A 24,788-nucleotide genomic window follows, 5' to 3' on the forward strand; every position below is an offset into this window, starting at 1 on the left:
TCAGTTGTTGCCTCCATGATTGATGTTGATTGTTGTTGGCCGAAAGTTTCCATCTTTCTTCTTACTTGCTGACATGTTGTAATCCCACTCGCGCAAGAACGTGTGCATGGGCCAAATGTTAGGATTAACCAGTTTCTCACGTTCATTCAAAGGTATTATAATTTTGAAAGCCGTCCATTCCGTTGTTTGTCTTCTCTCTACCAAAGGATCATCCGGATTTTTCTTACGGAGTACAGGAAAGCATTGTAGAAAAGCTATGTTGTTTTGTTTCAGATGGTCCTCAATTATATTTTTGTTGCATGTACTGACATTTCCGATATAATAGGTAATTTTTTCCTCTATTATTTTCGACGCTTTCAATGGACAGCTGATGCCAGTACCGTAGGTTTTCATTTGTTTTGAAGCTGGTTTTGACGCAGGTTTTGGGGATGCCGGTTGTGGAAAGGTTGACGATTTTTTTCGTTTCTTACTTCTCACCACTTGAAAACCATCATTCGATTCGACGATGCACTCCATGATGTATGTATTATTATTATTATTGAAACATTTATGAAGCGCTAATTAAACGAATCTCAAAAGCGCTATCTAACAAAAACTGAACTTAGTAACATAATTGAGATAACAAACGAGAAATCGTAATGCATCGTACAGAAATAAGATTCGGAGACTCGTTGTTGGAATCAACAGAAGATTTGAAACATCGGATCTCAGGTGTGCTCCAGATACTTTTGAAGATCTCTTTTTGAACCTGTCAGACAAATAAGATGGAGCTAGACCGATGATAGACTTGTAAACAAGTGTTGAAATTTTGAACAACGCTCTTTTGTCGACGGTTAGCCAATGAAGTTCCTTCAATATTGGAGACACATGGTCTGTATTGACTGCAGCACAGCCATGAATCGATCAAGTAAATCATAAAACAAACTGTTGCAATAGTCGACGCGTGAGTGCACAAACGCATGAACCAACGTCTGCAATGTGGATGTATCTAGGGATCGTCGAATTTTATTGATTTTACTGATTTGAAACATGCATTCGGCTGAGAGCTTCTTAATGTGTTGTTTCATTGACAAACCTGAATCAATTATGAAGTCCAGATTAGATGCTGACTGACAAAATGGGACGACCTCATCATTAAAAGTTATTGAATCTATGTCTATTCTTGAGAGTTGCTGTCATGTTCCAATTGGTAAAAAACAGTCTTGTTTTGGTTTAGTTTTAGACCATTGTTTTGCATCCACTCATTGACCCCAGACAAACATTTAACCAATTTGTGCAATTTTGATTCAAAAAAATCTGATCTGCTCGTAACAAGAATTTGTAAGTCGTCTGCAGAAGCATGACCTGAAAAACAAAATGATTCTATTTTTTTTAGTACTTCAGATGTATAGATCAGGAATAGAATAGGCCCTAAAACCAAACCTTGTGGCACACCAGACAACATAACATTAACCTCAAACAATTTACCACCAAATGATACCTGTTGTGATCTACCTACCAGATACGACTCAAACCACCTCAGAACAGCACCAGAGATTCCAAAACTGCAACGTAGTCTTTTTAAAAGTACTTTGTGATCTGCGCAATCAAATGCAGATGACACATCAAGAAAGACTAGCATTGCCACATTTTGTACATCAATTGCCCCGTACACTTCTGAGAAAACTTGCAAAAGAGCAGTTTCAGTCGAATGGTGCTGACGGAATCCAGATTGAAATTTCGGCATTAAATTGTTATTGTTCAAGTAACTGAGTGTTTGCCTGGCAACCACACGTTTGATAACTTTGGATAGGAAAGACAGATTGGAAATTGGTCTGTAATTCCCAACATCATTTTCGTCTAGGTTATGTTTCTTCAGCAGCGGAGTTATGATAGCATGCTTGCAGCTAGAGGGAAACTGTCCCACATTCAAACTGCTGTTTATCAGGCAGGCCAAAAATAGTGCGAATAGTTTTATAAAATTTTTTAATACGTGAGCAGGTATTACATCTTGTTGACACAACTTTGTAGATGAATTTTGAACTAACTGTATTACCTCCTTTTCAGAAACCATAGAAAACGTTAAAAACAGATTATTATTGACACCTGATTAGAATTCTGCCAAGCTCGGTTGAGCATCGTTGTTGACACTATCTCTCAGCTTGCTTAACTTTTCATTAAAATAGCACATAAATCGATCATGTGTTAGTAAATCAATATCCGAGCAGGATTTATCGTTACGACCCCTACAGAGAATGCTGTTCACAACCCGCCAAAGATTTTTTGGTTTCATATTATTATCATCAACAATTTTTGTCCAATACTGACCACGTTTTTTTAGAAAAAAGTTTCGATCTACTCTTCAAAGCAGTCTTCCATTCATCTTGATGAATCAACTGTAAACTTTTTCTGAACCTTTTTTCCGTTTTCCTGCATAAACGCTTGGCTAACCTGCAATCATTATCAAACCACGGAGCTATACGAACGTTATTGGTGGTCACTGCACGAATAGGGACAACTTTATCAGCAATAGATTTTAACTCGTTATTAAATAAATGCAATTCCTTGTCTACCTCATTGCTTTGACATGATTTGGAGACTGGAGATTCAAGCACAAGTTTGATGAAGTCATCAACATTCATCTGATTCCATATTTTAGAAACTTTCTTAATTCCAACCAAATATCCTCGAGTCATCGACAGTTCAGCCCAAATAAAACTATGATCAGAACAAATTCCACTTGGATGGACTAAACAATCATGAACTGGAAAATCCTCGGAGGTTACTATCAAGTCTAGTGTACCACCACGTAGATGTGTTGGTGCTTTTACACGATTGATGAGTTGAAAATTATCGAAGATATCATTAAAATTAGCAGCATAAGAATCATTTGTCTTTTCAACGTGCACATTGAAGTCCCCGGTTAAAATAATTCGAGAACTGAGTACTGTAATGTTTTCCAGAATAGAAATCAGTTCTTTAAAAAACAATCCAGACAGCTGTTCAGAGCCCGGTCTTTAAAAAGCAAACAAAATAAACTCCTGACTATTAAATGTAAACCTGACCGCCAAAACTTCAAATGTGGTAACTGTAGGTAAGGCTATTTTTTTACATTTTTAACATAGACAAAAAAATATTATCAATCCACCATGGAGAGGGTCGTGATCTCTTACACAAACTACAAAGCGGTAACCTGGAGGAGTAAATAACGCAATGGAGGGATTTTCTGATGAACCATGCCATGATTCAGTAACAACAAAAATATCCAAACCATCACTGATCAAATTGTACTTTGAGTCAATCCATTTTATATTTAATAAACCCAAATTTATTTTAACCACACAAAAATTATTATTAGTCCGATCATTTTCAGTTTTACCAGTATTTCTACCAACAGCACCACCTTTTATTACATTATTATTACCTACCTTTTTACGATCATTAAAGCCACCACTTTCATTACGATCATTACCATTGAAATCATTGCCAGTGCCTTTCATCATTAAACATTTATTACCGTCGAGAGAAGTATCCAAAGAATCGTTACCAACAACCCCGAGCGTCAGTCTACGATCACCAAAATCTTCACCACCAACAACATTACAATTATTATATCACGAGATTAAAGGGCACGCTGATGATATCAAGGCCGAAGTCAAAACAGTCCAGACGACAATAAATGATGCTAACGATGCAGTCGCGAGCCGACATCAGATATAGTTTTTGTCAGTTTCTCTAATACGGTAGGCATCTCATCTGGGAAACATGAAACGCAAATCTGCATGTCATCTGCGTGCCCATGGCAATAATAACCATCTTTATTCAGTAAACCCAATATCTCTGCAACGTACAAATTTAAAAAAATCGGTCCAAGAACAGATCCTTGAGGCGCCCCTGACGTAAGTTTCATTGGTTCCGAGAGACCACCTGAGTAAGAAATCTGCTGAGTCCGACCAGTTAGAAATGATTCGAACTACGTTAACGCAATCTTATTTAAACCATAACAATATTACAGTCTGTCCAGCAGGATTTTATGATTCACAGTATCGAACGCCGAACTCATGTCCAGGAATGTCAACAAAGTTACTTTTTACATTAACTGCTGAATAAACATGGGAGAATATATCCGATAGAGCTGTTTCGGTCGAATGAAACCTTCTGTATCCAGATTGATGCAAATACCATTTTTATTTATATGATTATTTAAAACTAACTCAACGGAACGTTCTATAATTTTAGAAACGAAAGACAAATTTGACACCGGCCTATAGTTTATCAGATCTGATTTATCTAATTCTGTCTTCTTTAGAATTGGCGTGACAATTGCATGCTTGCAAACCTGTGGCATTACACCCTTCGTTAAGCACATGTTGATTAAGTCCGTTAAGTAAACAATAAAACAGTCAGCATATTCTTTGAATACATGCGTCGGTATTGGGTCGAGTGAGCATGACTTCGTAGGTGACGAATTAACAACTTTAGATATCTGTTCTTCAGTCAACACCGGAAACGATTCGAGTAGAAAAATAATATTAGTAGAAATAACTGGTACCACAGGCGGAATTTGGGACCGCCTTCAACCAAGATGATCCCAACTCACTTTTTACAGCCATTATCCTGGCTTTATCAAAATTTGATTGGATCAAATCCAGCAGCTTAGCAACTGAGCTGCTGATAAATGGAGCGTTCCACTCCTTTTGAGAGCGGGTTTCGATACAAATCCCCGCTCCGTGGACGGTCCGGAACCCATCAAAAACTTGGGTTCTGAAATTGTCGGAATATATTTTATCCCTGGGCAACAACAAATTTTGGAGAGGAACCGTGGCAGCAGCAGAAGCCAAGAAGGCAGAAGGTGCTAAATCCATCACGGTACCTAAACCTAAGCCACCAACCGAGATGGGCAGGGTTGCCTGTAACTAACCTTTCGGGTCAAGGGAAACGTTGAAAATCGATTGGAAGCCGTCACGGAGAGTTTGATCAAAACATTGAAACATCAAATTATCGAGGCTGGGCGACGTTCTTAAAAAAAAGTCAAACGAGGCAAGTACATCGCGTGCAGCAGCAAGGTCAAGGCATCATGCTTTGAAACTACCTTCAGTCTAGACATAACAAATTTAAATTTTTCCAATTTTTCATCCCAGAAAATATTACGTTTATTGCAAGGAAATAGGAAAGAGCCTAGAAACTCGATGTCATTTTTAGGAAACTGTTTAATTTTGAAAGAATTTTCTATTAAGTTTGGATGATTTGTGAAGAATTCGCATTTTTTAAAGTTTAATTTCAAACCCAAATCAGTCTCACGATCCACAATTGAATTCAAATTCCTCAGCACATTTTCAATCTTTCTACCAAGTGAAATGTCATCCAAGTAAGCGACAATGAATTTGGATTCCAAAGACTTCAACAGAGGGTTGATTGCAAGAGAAAAGAGCAATGGTCCCAGTGGGTCACCTTGCTGAACTCCTTCCTCTGACAAAATCTTTGTGCCACTATAAGACAGAATGGATGGCTTATCATAAGCCGACAAACAAAAGTTGTACAACTCTGGCACAACCGACTTCACCGTGAGCAGCAAGTGATCCCGCCTTAGAGAGTTAAACGCATTGGAAAAATCCAGTTTCAAAAAACATTCATCATCATCCATGTTATCAACAAAACGTCTAGCGGCGTGAATCGCTCCCTCTGCGCCACCGCTAACACCAACGCCCACCTGCTGAGGTTGAAGCAGGGGGACAACTCTGTCTTTAATGATGTGCATGGCACATTTCGCAGCCAAACGCCTCCAAACACAACCAACTACAATTGGCCTGATACCCCCATCTTTTTTTAACAGAGCAACCAGTCTTCCACCAAACAAAATAGGAGCCACCTCTGGCGGACAGTTCCCGCTTAGAATCAGGTTGACAAATGAGGCAATCAAATTCACTAGATCAGAAGAGTCTGCTTTTGAAGACGTAACGTCTCTTAGATGTGCAGGCGTGAGACCATCTCTGCCGCCAGAAGTTCCCTTAGGAAAAGACTTTAAACAATGCAGCACCTGTTGTGAATCAACCGTTAAGCTTGAAGCCTCTTGGGGTAGACATTCCTTTCTGTTTGAGGGAGCGTTTGGATGTTTCTCCCTTAGGAAACCTATGGTTTCTTCCGTAACCGGTGCAACTGTATCTGTTGAAGACAATAGCTGTAGCGCGTTTCGAATGTTTCCTTTTTCAATCTTGGATCTAACGGATGAAATCATTTTAGCTAGCTTCGGCTGAAACTTTTTTGCTATACTTAACAACAGGCTCCAAGGATTTCACCATCCTCTCCACCGAACAACCGCCAAATGCATCCAATCTTTGGGTAATAACACCTGTTGGGTTGTGACGTTTACCCCCTCGAGGACTCCTCCTCAGAACCATTGAGGACAGAAACAACAGCTTATAACAACTTGGAGGCGAAAGCAGTTTTTCGATAATTTCTTTCAAAACCTTGGCCAACACCTGACTAAATTTGGGTCTGCACTGCTTGGGAAGATGATCATGCAAACAAAAATTGGTAGATCTAGAAAAAAATTCATCCGCCATGTCGCATTTTGGGGCAAGCACAACATGATTTTTCTTGATAGAAAGATTACCAGCATTTCCCAAAGACATACGTTTTAGCACCACCGGAGGCCTGGCGAGAGAGCCGGGACACTCAGAACCCTTAACTTTTCCCCCATGACGCATAAGTGCCCCATTTGGGCGGGTACGAAAATGCATATTGCAAACATGGCAACGGGTAAGACCTGAGCCAGTTGCTTGACTAGGAGACATAATGCAGGATGGAGCGCCTGAACGGAATGGTTAAACCAAGGTTAACAAGTCAAGCCAATTCAAATATTGGCGTAGTTAAAACCAAGTTAAAATCAAACAACCTAGAGGGAACGAAAACAAAAAATGGTTTGTTTTCGTTCAAAACAAGCAAAATGGAATTGTGGTGTAGAAAAACGTGTACCACTTGATAAAAGGGGAAGCCAGGTGTGAGTGTGGTATAGAGGACAGATACCACTTGACCAAACAAAATGGGAATGTGATTTAAAAACGGATAACAAATACCGCTTGATAACAAAATGGGAATGTGGTATAATGGACGGATACCACTTGGTGATGGCAACAAACAAAGTGGGAATGTGGTACAACAACGGATACCACTTGATGGAAAGAGCGAACCAGATGGGATTGTGGTATAAAAGACAAATACCACTTGATAACAAAAAGGGAATGTGGTACAGAGGACCAATACCACCTGATGAAGGCAACAAACCAAATGGAAATGTGGTGTAAAAAGCGTGGTACAAAAATTTTATTTATTTATTTTTTTTATTCATTTTTTTCCTTCCCTTTTCTTTTCTCTTTTTTTTATTTTTATTATATTATTTATTTATATGTATTATTATTTTATTTATATATTAATTATTTTGGATACCCCTTGGTTAGGGCAAAAAACAAAGTGGGAATGTGGTATAAAAATACCACTTGATGGAAAGAGCGAACCCGGTGGGGCTGTGTATAAAAGACAAATACCGCATGATAACAAAATAACAAAAAGGGAATATGGTATAGAGGATTGATACCACTAAATAAAAGCGACAAGCAAAATGGAAATGTGATATAAAAAAAACGGATTTTATTATTTTTTTTCCTTCCATTCTTTTTTTTATTTTATTTTTATTATATTAATTATTTATATGTATGTATGTATATATTTTATTTTTTTTTATTTGGGGGTTAGCTTGGTGAACTGAGCGCTGTGAACAAGCTATGAAGAGAAACAAGGGCCATTATGGAAATAAGTAGTGAAAAATACAATGGATACTAAGGAAATATTAACCGAAAAAATTCTCAACAATGAAACGCACCTGCGAAATTGTTTACAAATTACTAATATAGTTGAGTTTTTATAGACACTGATATCATCATCACGCGACTCATTGTTTGTGAGTTGGATATGTTCTTCATTGTTAGCACCGTTAGATTCAATTGTTTAAGCAATGAGTTCATCATCTCTCACCATTGTCACCATTACCATTGTTGTTGTTGTTGTTACTATTTTTGCCATTTTCTTCACTGTTATTATCATTATCATCACCGTCTGTTCGTCAACATCATCGTCGTCATCACATTCATCATCGTTTTCATCATCCTTAGCTTAACCTTCACAATAATCATTATCATCTTCATCCAAAATGAAGATTGGGATAGCCTGCCATCGTCAGCCGCGGAAGCTCAAAGTGTTGAACGGTTCAGGACCATGTTGGACAATTTTTATGGTGGTAGAAAATTCTTTTAGCGTTTGCCGATTTAATTTCTATCATTCATTTTATTTATTTTTTTGTTTATTTAAACTTGTATTCATTGTGCGTATATATGTTTGTGTCTGTGGATGTATCCATCTTTTACACTTGTCCTCTTGATTGTGTTTCTTGAACGTTTGCCTGTTATACATTGTCTACTAATTGTTTTATTTCTATGTCTTACTTTCCTTATTTCAGTGCATTACGGGTTCCTTACTTTTTATTGTTTTCATCAACAACCTGCCAAATTCTTCAAAAATTTTCGACGACATTTGCTTTGCAGATGACACAAATATTTATAGTAATGGTAAAAACATTAGTGAACTGATCGTTGACACAAACAAGGAAATTGGACATGCTGCCAACTGGTTTCAAAATAACAAATTAACCTACATTACATTAAATGCTGAAACAAAATTACTAACCGGACTGAGCAAACAAAGAAATATTCGCGCGTGTTTGTCACTGGCAAATAAGCAAATAAAAGCTTTGAGAAAAATTTGTACCAAACTATTTACTTACAATATGCTGTTATATATATAAATAAATATAAATATATATATATATATATATATATGTGTGTGTGTGTGTGTGTGTGTGTGTGTGTGTGTGTGTGTGTGTATGTGTTGGAAGGAGACCATATTTTATACAGTATTATAAGAAAATTAATAATAATATCACGTCAACAACTGATTAATGCCAACATTTCTTTAGAATTCATACAATACCGTATATTTTATATAAATATTTTTATATATTCTTATATACATGTTCTTTTATGTATATAAATAGCGCTTAAGCATTAAGATAAGTAATTAAATATGTAAAAAATATTGTTGGCCCTCGGTTGATTTAAAATTCCGATGCATTGTAGTTAAGTGTATCGTGTTCGTTGCTTGTTTATTTTCAATTGATATTGTCATGGTTTTTAATGTTGTTTTTGGGTTTATTATTAATATTATTTTTCATTATATTTATGTTGTTATTACTGTTGTATTGTTGTCATTAATAAAGTTGTTGTTGCTGATTGTTAATTTTTGCCTTGGAAGTGTGTGCGTGTGTGGTGCTTCGTCTGATATCAATCAATGGTTAAAAATACGATTCATCGATAAACAATGAATGATTCTGGTATTATTAATTCGGTGTATTATTTCTTTGTGAAAGGGCTGCTTATTATTTTCCGTGTTATTGTTGCATTGTGATTATTATTCAGTTGATTTTTTACATAACTTTGTTTATGCATATTGAGTCGCTATGTTAATAAGTCCGCATATTAATATATGATATATTGAAACTAGTTAAACGATTCTTGGAAGATTCTCTTTGAAAATGTTAAGTAACCTTCCATAGTTTCACTGAAATCCCAAACGCAATTCTTTAATTGTAGTGATTCATAAATGAAGTTGCTGAGATGTTTTGAAGAATTTTTAAAATTGATTACTTAGACGGTGGCTTGATAGCCTAATGGTTGAAGCCGTGGGGGCGTTCAGACATGACAAAAGGATGCACCCTATATCACATGCTTTGAGCGTGATACGACGTTTAACACGTTCAGACGGAACTTTTACTTTTTCAGACTAAACAAACGACATGAATTTGCTGCCTTGTAACAAAAAAATGACCTTTGAAATAACATTTTTTATGTGTCAATAATACTTCAACAATGACTTAGCGTGTGATTTAAACTGTTTGAACGTTTTAGCAACCAAAAATTACTAGCTGAAAAGAAAAGTTTCATATCGCTGGCTCTCTTGCGTCGAACATCTTTTCTTCCGTGTTGAATACGGATTTTGTTTTATTTGTCTGTTTATATAGGTTTTGAGTGACTTTGTTACTGTGTCTTCACTAAGTGAATGTGTTCGAATTCTGACTGCTTAGTCGGTTGGACTGCAGTAGCTTGTTGTTGAATATTTGTTGCTGAACGTCTTTGTTTGACAAGCAAAGATTTTGCAATCCTTAGATTGTGTGTATTGTGTGGAAAATTCACCTAGATGGCGAAATACTGAAAAACTTTATTGCAAGTTGAACAACCCATGCAATGCCGTGATATCTTGAAACACCTGCATATATTACATATATATGTAAAGAATATATGATAGTAACAAAGTAATGTTCATTTAATAATGTAACGATCGTTTATCACGATATATTAATGTGCAGTTTTTTTAATGAAGCGTTTTAGTGGAGAAGAGAGTTGGATTGACAGGCGCAATGACAGGCGAGGCCTGCCTGCAAATGCATTCATTTCTTCAACCCACCGTAGAATAACTTTTTTAAATAAAATTTTGATTCACAGAATCATTTTTAATTCATTTAAATGTGCATTTATGTTATTCGAGGCCTAAATTATGGATTGCCTGGCTTTGTAAACGATCAGACAACATGAATCAGTTTTCACTGGCTTTCTTATTTAAGTTTTTAACAGCACATACAACTTATTTTTTGTCAATTATTTTTCAATCTATTTCCATAATAGCTTATACCATTCACAAAACAAAATACTTGTTAAATTCATATTCCGGCTGATGTCACCTATCCATAAACACACAACTTTACACATTCATCAGCTTTCTAATCAATTCACTCCATGTGTGAGATGAAGTGATTGTCAAATGGGTGAATAAAAAAACTGACATACCTAACTAACATCATCAATGCCTATAACGAAATTATTATATTACTATGTTAAGGGAAAAAATATTCAATAAATTCTTAATAATATATGTATTTATATGTATGTATTTTATTCATATTGTTTAAAATGATATACATTTTGCTGAACGTGCACATTGCACGGCGCCTAATATTTCGCGAATGAGTTTTCCAATTTAACTAAAAATACATTTTTTCCTATAAATTAAAAAAAATCATTAACTTTTTAAAATTTCGATCTGTACAGTTTTATGGCATTCCATTTTATTCATACGATTTTTCAAAAAATATTTTCAACGAATTTTTTCAATGCATTTTGATTTATTACCATTCTGATATTTTTAACAGTCAGGTGCGCTGCTCCATTCAACTTCGTGCCCATCCACGCGGAATATATATAGGTAGTGAATTGCAAAATTATTTTCAACAATTACATGGAACAATTACTGATACAATCTACAAATAATGATCCTTATAAATTCCGTGAATGAATAAATGATTAAGAAGATACAATGATACGCCTTGATTGATGGTTGGCTAATTGAAAGGATGAATGAAGGGAGACAAAAATAAAGTTGTTCTGTGGATTTCACTATAGACAAATTTAATTTTTAAATCGTAAATAATAAAAAGCACCATGAGACAAAACTTGTAGTAGTAGTTTTCTGTTTTTTGCTAAAATTGTTGTAAAGGGAGAATTAGTGAGAAGTGTTTTTTTTACAAAAAGGAAACCGACCCGCAACGTTTTTGAAAAAACAGTGTTGATGGTTTATGACGATTTTTCGTAAACATTAATTCAGGATTTATTTTTGGAATGAAAGACAGGCTATTTAAAAAACAGTAGGCGATTCATATTTGCCCTGTCCAACAATTTTTTATCGAGGTAATATTCAATCTCTTGTTCAAGTTCAGATGTTTTAACGGTTATGATGGCTAAAATAAATTTTCCACTGTTGATATTTAACAATTATTGTTTTAAAATCAAAATGAAGTGAGCCTTCAACAGGAGGTCATAAAATTAAGAACAACTGTATTTTAAATTTTCACAAACCTGCAACTCAGTTGTCGATAAACCTAGACCGAGACGATTTCGTTTATTTATCTACACAAAATCACAACGCTAGATGTTCGCTCACACGAAGCATTAGAAACGGGTGTAGAAAATACAAAAGAAACTATTTTAAATAATTCTTTTTTGCAGTTTTTCCTTTAAGTTTGATAAAATATTCCTTCCAGCTGTTAACCACGTTTTCGTGTTTGAATAGTGCGCAATGAACAAGAAATCATCTTTTTTTTGTCAAAAATTTGTCAAGGTCAATGTTTATTTTAAAATATTATACTAGTTTCCGGAAAGAAGACCACCTTACAGGATATTTCAACGTTAAAATACTCATTGATTAAAATATAGAATATTCATAATAATACCATTTGTCAAGATAATTTAAACATTTGCCGTTGAACTGGTCAACATTGTTTTTTGTCTGTGTGGAAACTCTTCAAAAATCTTTGCAGCAACTGTTCCAAAAATTGTTTGTTTGCGATCTTTGATTTTCTGTCTAATATCAACCATAATGTCATGTAATTTATAACTTGTTTTTTGACTTTAGCTTTGGAACATTAGTTTAAGCTTTAGTTTGAAAAAGTTGCATTACACATTTTGTATGAAATAACAATAAGTTTTTGAAAAAAATTTGCTATCTTCTTTTTTGAATGCATTCCAAATTTGGGAAATAGAATAAGACCCCAAAACTGGCAAAACTAAAAAATTCTTCCAACGGCTGGAAACAAAGATAGCCATCTGGGCTGTACGTTTTGCATATCCTGAAAATTCTGCATAAATTTTTAGAATAAGGATCTCGACATCCTTGGACAGAGCCATGCATGCGTGTTTAACACAGTTGTGAAAAGTGTTCCATTTGCAATTTGATGCAAAATTCTGAATTTTTTTTTATCTCTGTTAAACAGAGACTTTATTACCAAAATTCACTGCTGCATTATTGACAAAATTGCAGACACTTGTCTAGTCTATTTCTTTCCAATACTTGAACCAAATTGCTATTTATCGCTTCACTGCCCACTGCTTTTATTTGGATCTTCATAAAAATCCAACAAACCATGCTTTGCTTAATGCCTTCAACTTTTGAAAATTATTAAAATTTTACCGGATAGAGTTTAAGGTTTTCTTTGTTAGATGAATCAGTCGTTATGGAAAAGTATAACGCTTTGTGGAGTTCAGATAACAATTGTTCTTGCGCAAAAGAAGCATTTTTAATTAAACATGCCGCTTTTGTTCTTACGCAAGCAATCTTTTTTGCGATACTGCATTCTGGAAAAATAGATGCAAGCAACTTGTTCCCGCAATTTTGATTAGCACAAATGTGGTGGTATTTTACACCATGGTACGTTATTGTTGCTTTGGTAGCAGTAACGAGGTCATCTTCTCTTGAATTTAATTTTCGTAAAAAACTTGTCCTTATCGAATCGTTTCTAATTTGGCATAAAGTTTTTTTATGCTTTTCGGAGCTGATATTGACTTACGCCCATCTTATTTTATTGTATTTGTACATGTTTGTCGTCATATTTTGCATTCGGCACCATATTCAGAATTCCTACTCAACCAGTCATTTTTTTCCACCTCTATCATTGAATGAACAAAAATATTTTTTTTTGACGGACGTACAGATTTTAGACTCTTTAGCAAATTCTAACATTTTAATTTTTCAATTAAACAAAAAAACTATGACTTTCATTTTGAAAATCCAGCGCGCAATAATAATTTGTTTTAAATTGCAATTTTGTTATGGCTGGTTTGTGCTCCAACATTTTTTTTACTATATCTTTTTTCAAAAATATGTGTGCTGCTAAATTCCGGAAGACGGGAGATGAGGTTTGATTCCCGGAGTCTCCGGGTCATTCCAGGAAAGGTTGCAACCCTAGTTAGATCCAATGAATCTCGACTGACGCATTCGTCAATTAAAACGCCACTTTTATTGGCACAACTTTTTTGGTAAGAAAATGGATGCAAGCTCCTAAAAAATTTCAAACAATTGGTGCATGTGGAAATTTTATGAAAAAAAAAAGATTTATAAAATGCAACTTTTTACCAAGCTATTGAATTTTTAAATTTGTGCGCCGGTGCTTTTTGACGAACATTTCAATCATAATGCATTTTTTTTGACTGTAGAAGAATATTTCTTTAATACATTTGTTGAAATAAAACTTTTTTTTACATTAGTACAACATAGTTCATTCATAACACGATGTTTGTAATATTTTCCATACAATAGGAACCCATACAACAGTAGCATTCCATAAAATGAATTTCCTTTTAACACCATCTCACACAATACCATCCAGACAACACCACTCACACAATAGCATAAGTAATGTAACATTGACAATTTTTTCTATCACACGGTTTCATTTTTAAATTTGCATCAATGTAGACAATGCGGAGAGACCAAACTCGTTTACGCAGAGCCACGCAAATAAGTGATATCAATTTAAAATTCTGAATGCGAATAAATCTTTTTATTAAACATAGAAACAAATGTACATAACTTACATGTTGTATGCGTTTGTTCAGGCATGGTGTAAATTCAAAATGTTTTCAAAATTTATACGTTCCAAAGCTACTTATGTATGATTATAAAACTGCATTGAATTCTTAACAAAATTGGGTTATATTGAGATGCCATCATCATCGTTTGAACGAAAACAGAAATAAAGTTGAAATGTTTAACAAGAGGATTTTTAAAACCCTGTACATTGTACAAAACAGGTAAAACATATCATGAATATTTCATTAACAAAGTGCATTAATTTAACGTTTGCCATTCGACTCAGTGTGGCCAAAGTCAGTTTTATTCGCTAACAATGAGAAACGCCACTATACATTTATCATTCTTTTCAATTTCATGAATAAATATTGACAAAAATTTAAAATTTGATGTTAATGATCATTTGAAAAGAATGCCATTAAAATACATACACATTGTTGTAACTCAAATATTATGCAAATAAAAGTAACTCTCCGTCGCTGAGCGTGGTTGGTTGATTGACTGCTTAACAAGTTGTTTCGATAATTGGTTGCTTGGCAGATTGCTTGGTTGGTTAGTTGATTGATTTGTTAGCTGGTTGGTTGGTAGGTTGTTTGGTTAGTTGATTGATTGGTTGTTTGGTCTATATTAGCGCTGTATTTGACGATTTTTTATATTTTACAATTTTTACATTTTAATTAATTTTTTTTATTCGTCTGTCAGCTGGTTATTTTTGGATTGAGCATTCCAACTCGCGTTCAAGAATCCAGGCCATAATGTTATTTAATTTGAATCAGAAATGGTATATGCTGGGTTTTTCGATCTGAAAAAACCAAAATTTTAAATTGTGAATTGAAAAATTGCGATACATTACAAAATACGTGATATAAAAAACATATTTATCAAATTGAAAGACCGACAACAATAGAAATTGGACATAAATTTAGAAAGTGACGATAACAGGTAGAACAGGTCTCAATCGACCGCCTGTAAGAATGCCAAAACGACAAAATTTTTGCACAGACTAATTCAAATTTTGAGTCGTAGTGTGTGTGTGTGTGTGATGGTTTTTAGAAGAAAAAGAAAAAATTTTTTTCAAAATAAAATAGAATCAATAAATGAGAAAAAAATAACGAGTAAAGAAAAAATATAATGGAACAAATTAACGGTCCGAAAAATGAAGAGTAGATGCAACTGAATCTGTGGAAAATAATTTGAATGAATTAACGAGAGAAATGCTGAAACAAAGCAAGATAATGAGGATCTGTAGCAAAAAAAAATTAAATCAACTTATAGAATCCGAATTTTAACGTAGAAGCCTAATAAACAAGAGGGGATGAATGAAAATTAATGAAATAAGAAACAAGTGATCCAGTTATTGAAGAAGCTAAAAAATGTTGTAGCGCACGATTATGGATGAAGAAGAAGCAGTACGAAAAACCAACAGCTGAATCTTTGAAACTTAAAAACTTTAAAATGTTGACTCAAGTAAGGAAGCCACAATTTGCAACAAAAAACAATACCTATCAAGAAAAGTGATTCAGTCGTTTCAGAATGCACCTAACCCAAAATAATGAGCCTCAACTATTTCTAAGTGTCGTCTGAAATATTTAAAATAGACTAAAGCCGTATGACATCTTTGCATCCGAACTACGATACTTCAGTACGGTTGAACGATGTACTTATAATCAAATTTTGTTTTAGGTACTGATATAACTTTCTAATTTCTACGCCAGTTTCGACATTTGTTAGGGCCGTGCCAAAATTCGGCTTCAGCTCCCGCAAAACTTTGTAAATTTATTAGTTTATGTGTGTATGTAATGGAAGCATATATTAATTATGTACATATTATATTATGTTTTTATATAAGCAAAATGATTTGCAGCAAGAAAAATTACGATTATATCGCTTGGACCATCTGATTGACGTGAATATCTTAATTATATTTTAATTATATATTAATTATATCTTAATTACTTTTAAATTACCAGACATTAACAGCAAGCACTGCTATTGAGAAATTCAGAAACTGTGGAAACCAGTTTCTTCAGTGACTTAAAAGTTTGTCTGCCATCTTGAGAATATTATTGCATTATTGAATGTTCGTCACTAAAAATTCATAGGTTGCCATCAAAAAGTAAATTGAGAATTTCAGATTGAAAAATTTGATGTTGAAATAGTAATAAAAAATGATAACTAATTCAACAGTTTGCAAAATATCGCATTGCATCTCAAAGCTTCATAACGACAAACAAAGCAATTGAAAAGATCTGGAAATACGCACGCAAGAATATCAATTGTAGAGATTGATGGAAACCCATGCGGTACATGTTGGGTAAATTTGAAGCATGGAGAACTGGACAGATTGAAACAAAAAATATACAAAAATTTGGATGGAGGGTAGAAAAAATTGAAAAATTTGTTCTGATGGAGTGATGAATCCGCGGCTCGTTTTATTATTAACATCCAGAATCATAATCATCAACATCATCATCATGACCACCGTCACTTTCATCATTATCATCAATATCCCAAACAATAATTCAGTGAATTGAATTCAAATGATCGATTGACTAGAAGGGAAGAGACTACATGAGGTCAAAAGGTCAGAACGTCATAACGGCTCATCTCATCTGCATAATAGGTCCCGCCCACTCAGGCTTATGATCTAATGATTGACAGCTCGATCAGCTGATCGATCAGATGTTTGACCTTTGAACTTTTCGAACAATGGCCGTTAGTGTCTGTCATTTTGATGATGTCGTGTTGGTAATGATGTTGATAATGATGGTGATGATGATGATGGTGGTAATGATGATGATGGTGGTGTTGATGGTGATGCTGATGATGATGGTGTTGATGATGGTGATAATGTTGATGATGTAACGCTTAAAAAAGAATATGATTCTCTAAATGTTTTGTAAAAATTCAGATATTGGTGAATTTTTTAATATTTTCTTTAACAGTTATTTTAGGTTGCACAAGATGGCCTCACAAGTTGTTCGTTATATCAAATTCAATGAATCAACCAACATTTTTGTTTCCTCAACTTCATCGTTAATCTCTCCAACAGCATAGCCTAACTACATCACTTATATAGTTCCCCACTGGTAAGTACTTCAATATTAAATACATACAAGCAAATACATATGACATAGACTCACAAATAATACAAACATTCACACATAAATGTATCTGTATGTATCCGTATGTATCTGTATGTATATATGTATTTGTAAGAAGATATGTATCTGTATGTATATATGTATCTGTATGTATATATGTATCTGTATGTATATATGTATGTGTACGTATATATGCATTTGAGATACACAAGACCCCACATTATTCAACGCAGTTTTCATTAACAGTAATGACTTTTTGAAAAATCTGCGCTACAAAATGATCGAGTGCCGGAAACGTTGTACCGGATATTAGATGCGGCCATTAGTTGGACCGCGTATTATTGAACTGCAGTGTTATAAAATTTGCAGTGCACGCACCAATCTCTGTTTGTTGTTTGTGTTGGTGGTTACATGTTAAATTATGATGAAGCAAGTCTGTTTCACATATAATGATGATGACGATTGTGTTGTTGTTGTTGCTGATAATGCTGATTATGTTGGTGATGCTGATGTTTATTCCATACCCGATGATGATGATAATGAGGAGGACGATGATGATGAGAATGGTGATGATGATGATAGTGGTGTTGTTGTTTTCGATGATGATGTTTGTTCCATACATGATGATGATGATGATGCCGTTGTTGTTTTGATGATGATGGTGATGTTGATGATGTTTGTTCTATGCATGATGTTTTCAGCGTTATGATTATGCGGGCTTTGGGATAATTCACTGATATTTAATTTTTATTCAAATTGGAATGAATCCATTTTTCGAGTTTGATTTTATTAAAAAACAAAATTGAAAGATACAAACAAATCACCAAACATAGGATGAGGTATACGCATAACCATAAATCCAACAAATACAGAAAAAAACGGCACGTGATGAATCGATCACGTGACGATGACGTCATAATGACGTATTGATGATGCGCCGTCGGGAATCTATGTATGTTGAAATCTTCCTGTTGGTCACTGATAAGCTCCACATTCGCTTGTATGTTTGCGTGGTATGATGTGTGTGTGTACGTGTTTGTGTGGTTTGATGTATGTGTATGTATGTTTGTGTGGTTTGAAGTGTGTGTTTGTGTGGTCTTAAGTATGTGTGTGTGTATGTTTGGTTTGATGTATGTGTGTGTGTATTTTTGTGTAGCTTGATGCATATGTGCGTATGTTTGTGTGGTTTGATGTATGTGTGTATGTTTGAAGGTTTGATGTATGGGTGTGTATGTTTGTGTGGTTTGATGTATGCTTGTGTTTGTATGTATGTGTGATTTGATTCATGTGTTTTTATGTTTGTGTTTGTATGTTTGTGGTTGTTTAGTCAGATAAATGTGATCTTTTTCATGTTCATAGTTTTGCGTTTGCTAGTGTATTTTGATGTCGGAGTTTGTTGTTTGTCTGTTTTGCGTACTTATGATAGAATGGTTTGGTGTAAATTTGTGATTTTGTTCATAAATTTACATTTTATGCCTTTGAGTCATTGTGTTGGCAAGGCATTATTATCGAAGTTATCAAGTTTGAGGTTATAATGATGATTTTTCTTAATTTGTGACTTTTTGCAATCCATCTCCCAAGTTTACTTATTTACATAAATCTTCTTTTTACTATTCAACTGACTGCTTAAATATATTTTTTTAACCAAATTTAAAAATTCAGTTGTGATTGTGATTGACTTGTTGAAATTAACACTAATCTCAACAGATGCAAGTGGCAGAAACATAACAACTACATTAACAACAACGACATCATCATCATCATCAACAGCAACAACAACAACAGCAATAACAATGCAACATCATCACGTTAATGGAACAACAGTCAATTTGATTATTTTGATCACGTGTCATGAAATCTACGTCACTCCCTGTCTGACTGTCATGTAGACACACGCGTAGGTGCCCACAGATAAATGACGCGTCAGCAGATTTATCTGTCTTACTTGCTACATTTTCTTTTTCTTCGGTTTCCTAAATTTCTCTTATTTCATCAATAGAAATTTTGATGTTATTTTATATTTGTAGCGCAAATTTTTGCATTCAATTGTTTATTCAACACTTTAGATTCTATTTTTCATGTTAAATTTAAAATTTTTAAGTTTACAATTTTTAAATCTGGATGTTTGAAATTTTTGTACATAATTTTAGCAACAGTAAAAAAATCATTCATCTTCATCGAGCAAGCAGCGTAAAACAAATTTTAATTATTCGTCAAAACTAACAAACATCATCTCATCATCTCTACATCGTCCACATAAACATTAACACAATACCCATGATAAAAATTTCAGGTGTAACACAAAATAAGAATAACAACAAATAACACAACAAGACAATTTCACCGACAATCCATTCATTTGTGACACTCGTAGGCAAACAAATTTCAAATAAATCATGAATCCTGTTATGAAGTTTTTTGAGAATCTATCTTCAATAATAAAAGTTTAAATGATAAATCATTCATTGACGTTTGTTTCAAAAATTAAATACAAAATTAACGCTGAAAACATTGCCCCCAATATGTTCAACTGATTTTCAATTATATCTGATTTTATGTACATATATACATTTATACTAATATAAATATTATAACATATATATAAAAATGTTTATATATGTATATATATATATATATATATATATGTGTGTGTAAGTGTGTGTGTGTTGTGTATATATGTATGAATGAATGAACGAACATAAACTCAGAAATATTGCACCCAAATAAATGAAAAAAAATGATTTTGGCATTTTGACTTGATGTGTTTTTGGCGTTGACGAGTTCAAACGTTCAAACATCAGCACGAAATATTGATAAAAACGTCTTGAGTTGTTCATTTAAATCTATATCTGATATATTGCACACTCGGAAAATAAATAAAATTTTGGATTGAAACATTATTCAAACTCAAAAATTAAATTCCAGATACCGAATTTTGAAATAAACAATGAATGAAAAGAACTTAACAATGCCAATAGATTAATCAACGAACGTAAAAAAATTCATTTATGATCTTAACATAGCATCGAGTTTGTTTATCTGAGTTTACGTTGTGTTGTTCACATTTGCAATGTGCTTCACTGTTTATACACGTGTGTCTTTAATTATATCATTGTTGATTTATATGTGGGTGAGTTCCCATTAACATTCTTTCCGTGTGATTGTGAAAGTTTCTATGCTGGTAGATTAACGCAAAATAAAAATTTGCGTAGTTTGCAAATAATATTTGTGGATTTCACTTATGTGGGAGTTTGTTTAAGTACCATTTTAATTTTGATTTGCACAGTTTGTGATATGGCTGGAAGAAGCACAAAAGTATTGTGATTCAAAATAAATGGAAGTGTTTGCACTTGAAAAAGTTCAGATAAGAAAGAATTTTGCAAAAAAATATTCAAACGTAGTGCCGTCGGTAGCCCAAGCATCGTGATCGTTGAAGATGTACAACACAAGTTGTCCAACAGTCATTCGCAACGACAATCTCAACAAATCCTCCGAACAAGGTAAAAAAAAGAAAATGAATTGGTTATAACAGGGATGGGCAAATTTTTGCTGTGAGAATTATTTTACCTTTGAAGGGCCGTATATGCACTTGAACAGCAAATTTTTTCGACCTGAGGGAGATTTTTTTTAAGGTTTGTGGCTCCTTTTGAGGCGAACAAGACGTCGCGGGCCGCATAAAATAGCTTCGCGGTCCATAGTTTGCCCACCCCTGGGTTATATTATACACAACATGATACAATAATCAACTTGATCTATTCGACAAAAACGTTAATTAATGATAAACAAAAAACTGATATTTCTAGAATAACGGAATAAATAAATAATTTAAAAAAATAAATCAACGGTGTACATACATTATATAAATTTTAACTTAATTAAATATTTATTTATACCTAAACGTCAGTGATGTATTTTAAAAACATTTTTAGTTCAAATAAATAAAAAAATAGAAAGATCTTGTTTATCCAGAAATATATGATAAGTGTGTGAGATGAGGATCTAAAATGTGTGATGACAGGAAATGCAAAATTGAATTTTCAAAAAAAAAAAGAAAATTAAGATGACCAGAACAAATTGCTTTTATAATGTTTATAAATTATTAAAATATATTTTGTTCAAATTAACATATAAAAAAATTGTTAAAAACTGATAATTTAAAGAATAAAATAAATAAAAATGAATAAAAATTTAGAGAGAGGTTAGAAGAAGTTTTTCTTCTGATTGATCATATCGATAGAGTTGTGGTTGGGCATGAGTTCCGTGGGACCGCTCAGAGATCCGTTGCTCCCCATGTAGTAACTGTACGGAGCTGTGTTGGTTTGTTCGTTTTAGTTCTTCAAGTTTTAAAGTGAAATGTGAGACTACATTTTTTATCGTTTGTTTTGAAACAAATTAATTAATTGATTCAAAATTGATTATTTGGAATTTATTTAATTGAATTTGAAATTATTTGTTGGATCTTATAATGCAAGAACATCAAAATTGAAGAGAACTAAATTTTTTTAAAAACATTTAGCAAACCTATTTTACAAAAACCGAAAGATTAGTTTATAACTAAGATCTTAGTTAACATGATAACTTCATTGTTATTACATTATATTTCTTTACTAGTACATCAATTCTATTGCAAGTGTATTAATAAAAATAATCATCTAACCAACCAACCAACCAACCAACCAACCAACCAACCAACCAACCAACCAACCAACCAACCAACCATACAACCAATCAACCAACCAACCAGCCAACCAACCAACCATCCAGCCAATCAACCAACCAACAAACCAACCAACCAATCGATCAATTGAAAAGACGTACTTGCATAACGAACAGACGGCCATGAGGCCTCGTAAGGATATTGAGCGTGTGGATAACTGACACCCGACCCGTATTGGTGAGGGTAGCCACAGTTGGCTGCGGTTTCATTCATTTTATTTGATTTGTTACATTATTTAATTTTGTTATAATTGAAAAAAAAATCTATTATATAACTTTTTCATAATCAACTAATTTTTACAAAATTATAGATAAGTTAATTTGTGCCTAAATTATTTAGTTGTCGGGTTATCTTAGACTGCAGAAGTACCATGCCTGGCGTCGATATTGTTGCACGTAGACCTGGTTCGAATACTATCCGTGTAATGCGCTGCTTGTGTGCCTTGTGTGGAGTAGACGTTACCAAAAGTTTTATGGTGAATATTTTAATGCGAAATGATAACAAAGCAACTCTGAAAAATGCGTATTTTGAGCCATAATGAAACAAAGTAAATCTTATGTCAAATGTAATTTAAATTTGTTACCAGCAGTAATCATTCCATAAGGCTGAGTGGGGTGTTGGTTGTCTGTCACGATGGAACAGGACATTGGGATCGATTGAAGTTGTTGACTCGGAAATGAAGACGTGTTGTACTCGACCGGAGCTGCAGACGTCAAGGGAGCCACAGGCGGTGGGATCACAGATCCATAATGCGTGGCAGATCTGTACTGGTGACTAGGAGGCATGACTGAATATGGGGGAGGATTCAAAGGTAGGAAGCGAGTACCGCTCCCATTGTTTCCGTGGCTGTCATTTGGAGAGTCGGGGTCTGGCTTTGGAGGTTTTGGACTGTTTTTGTAAAGCAACCAAGATTGGTTCTCGTCTGTCGTGCAGTGTCGTCTGTTGTTGTGGCTGTTGTGGCTGTTGTGGCTGTTGTGGTTGTTGTTACTGTGGTTGTGCTCTCGGTGTTCCAAACCTGTTAATGTGAATAAAAAAATTATTAAAAACTTATAATTCATTAAAAATACAAATAATTCTAAATATCGCATTGTATTAATAAATAATTACATAATAATTGTTAAAGAAATAAGAAAATAAATTAAAAATGTTGCAGACAAGCAAAAAATGGACCAGAATGCAAATAGATAGACAAATAAACAATCTTATAAATATAACAAGCAGACAATAAATAAAAAACTTCACAGACTCACAGACAGACAAATTATTAGTTAAATAGATAGACAGACAGAAACACAGACAGAAGCAAGCAGACAGGCAAGCAGACAAGCAAGCAGACAAGCAGGAGATTTTGTAGGAAGCCTCGCGAGACGCACACGTGTACAAGAAGAGCTTCCACGGTCAAGCTTCACTGGTTCCATCAGCTTGTGTTGTACAGTGGCTTGTACGTACGATGTACAGCGTAGAACGTACAGCGAGATGGTGATGATGAGAGAGATGACGAGAAGGAAAGAGAGGAGAAAGAAGTGGATGTTGGGGAAGATTATGAAAAATGTAGTGAGTTAATGACGTGGATTAGTAGAATGATTATGGCGTTGATGATGTTTTAATGTTTGAAGTATAATGGTGATATTAAACTTTTCATCACTTCAAATATAAATCAACTTATCAATAAACATAATTTTGCAGTAATTTTGAAATAAAAATTCAAAAATTTACATCATTATTGATAAAATTATCATTCATTTCTTAAACACAATCGACAACTTTTTATACATGAAGGTTTATGAAAAATTATTTGAGCAATAAGTAAAGCAACTGCACAATTAACAAACATGCACACGTACACACAAATACGCGCACATACATACATAGGAACACAAACAAACACATAGCCATAAATATACACTAAAAGCACAAACCCACCTAGTGATGTAAACCTATATACACACGCACATACAGATACACGCACATACAGAAACGCTGAAGCAAACAAACACACCCACACACAAACACGCACAGACACACACAAGCACACACATTCACACAAACATCCGCAGCAGATCACAAATCCCACATCTTTCTACACTGAGGAGATTGGATTAAGTCATATAGAATCAGAGAAAATTGAGAAAATGGTGACGGAATGATGACGATGACGACGATGATAATGATGCTGATGGCAGTGGAGGGGTGGTGGTGGTAATGATGATGATGATGATGATGATGATGATGATGATGATGATGATGATCATTGTGTCACCAATATCATTGTGGCCTACTGGCCACAATGATATTGGTAATACAATGGTTCAAAAATTAGATATAATTTTGCCGCTTTATAAAAAAAAAACATTAAAGGTGTTTAAAAAGCAAGTTAAAGATAATAATATTGAAAGTGTAAATGGTAGACGATGGATGATCTTCAGCAGACTTCAGCAGGCAGGACTTCGTATCATCAGTGG

General features: G+C 34.1%; 3 protein-coding genes across 3 annotated transcripts; all 3 read right to left on the reverse strand.

Moving 5' to 3' along the window:
• On the reverse strand, positions 1-3,222 carry HELRODRAFT_169388 (hypothetical protein; the record flags this gene model as incomplete). The annotated part of the gene is made up of 3 exons (XM_009015209.1): positions 1-510; positions 2,745-2,994; positions 3,173-3,222. The coding sequence occupies 3 exons, from the start codon at positions 3,220-3,222 to the stop codon at positions 1-3; spliced, it is 810 nt and encodes a 269-aa protein (XP_009013457.1).
• A 1,289-nt stretch (positions 3,223-4,511) lies between these two features.
• On the reverse strand, positions 4,512-6,719 carry HELRODRAFT_169389 (hypothetical protein; the record flags this gene model as incomplete). Its single annotated transcript, XM_009015210.1, has 3 exons — positions 4,512-4,895; positions 5,849-6,197; positions 6,250-6,719. 3 exons carry the CDS (start codon positions 6,717-6,719, stop codon positions 4,512-4,514), a joined length of 1,203 nt encoding a protein of 400 aa, XP_009013458.1.
• A 15,089-nt stretch (positions 6,720-21,808) lies between these two features.
• HELRODRAFT_169390 (hypothetical protein) lies at positions 21,809-23,744 on the reverse strand (the record flags this gene model as incomplete). Its single annotated transcript, XM_009015211.1, has 5 exons — positions 21,809-21,918; positions 22,428-22,523; positions 22,696-22,767; positions 22,910-23,341; positions 23,702-23,744. 5 exons carry the CDS (start codon positions 23,742-23,744, stop codon positions 21,809-21,811), a joined length of 753 nt encoding a protein of 250 aa, XP_009013459.1.
• Between the last annotated feature and the right edge of the window lie 1,044 nt (positions 23,745-24,788).

Source organism: Helobdella robusta, assembly GCF_000326865.2.
Source record: "Helobdella robusta unplaced genomic scaffold HELROscaffold_15, whole genome shotgun sequence".
NCBI lineage: Eukaryota > Metazoa > Annelida > Clitellata > Rhynchobdellida > Glossiphoniidae > Helobdella > Helobdella robusta.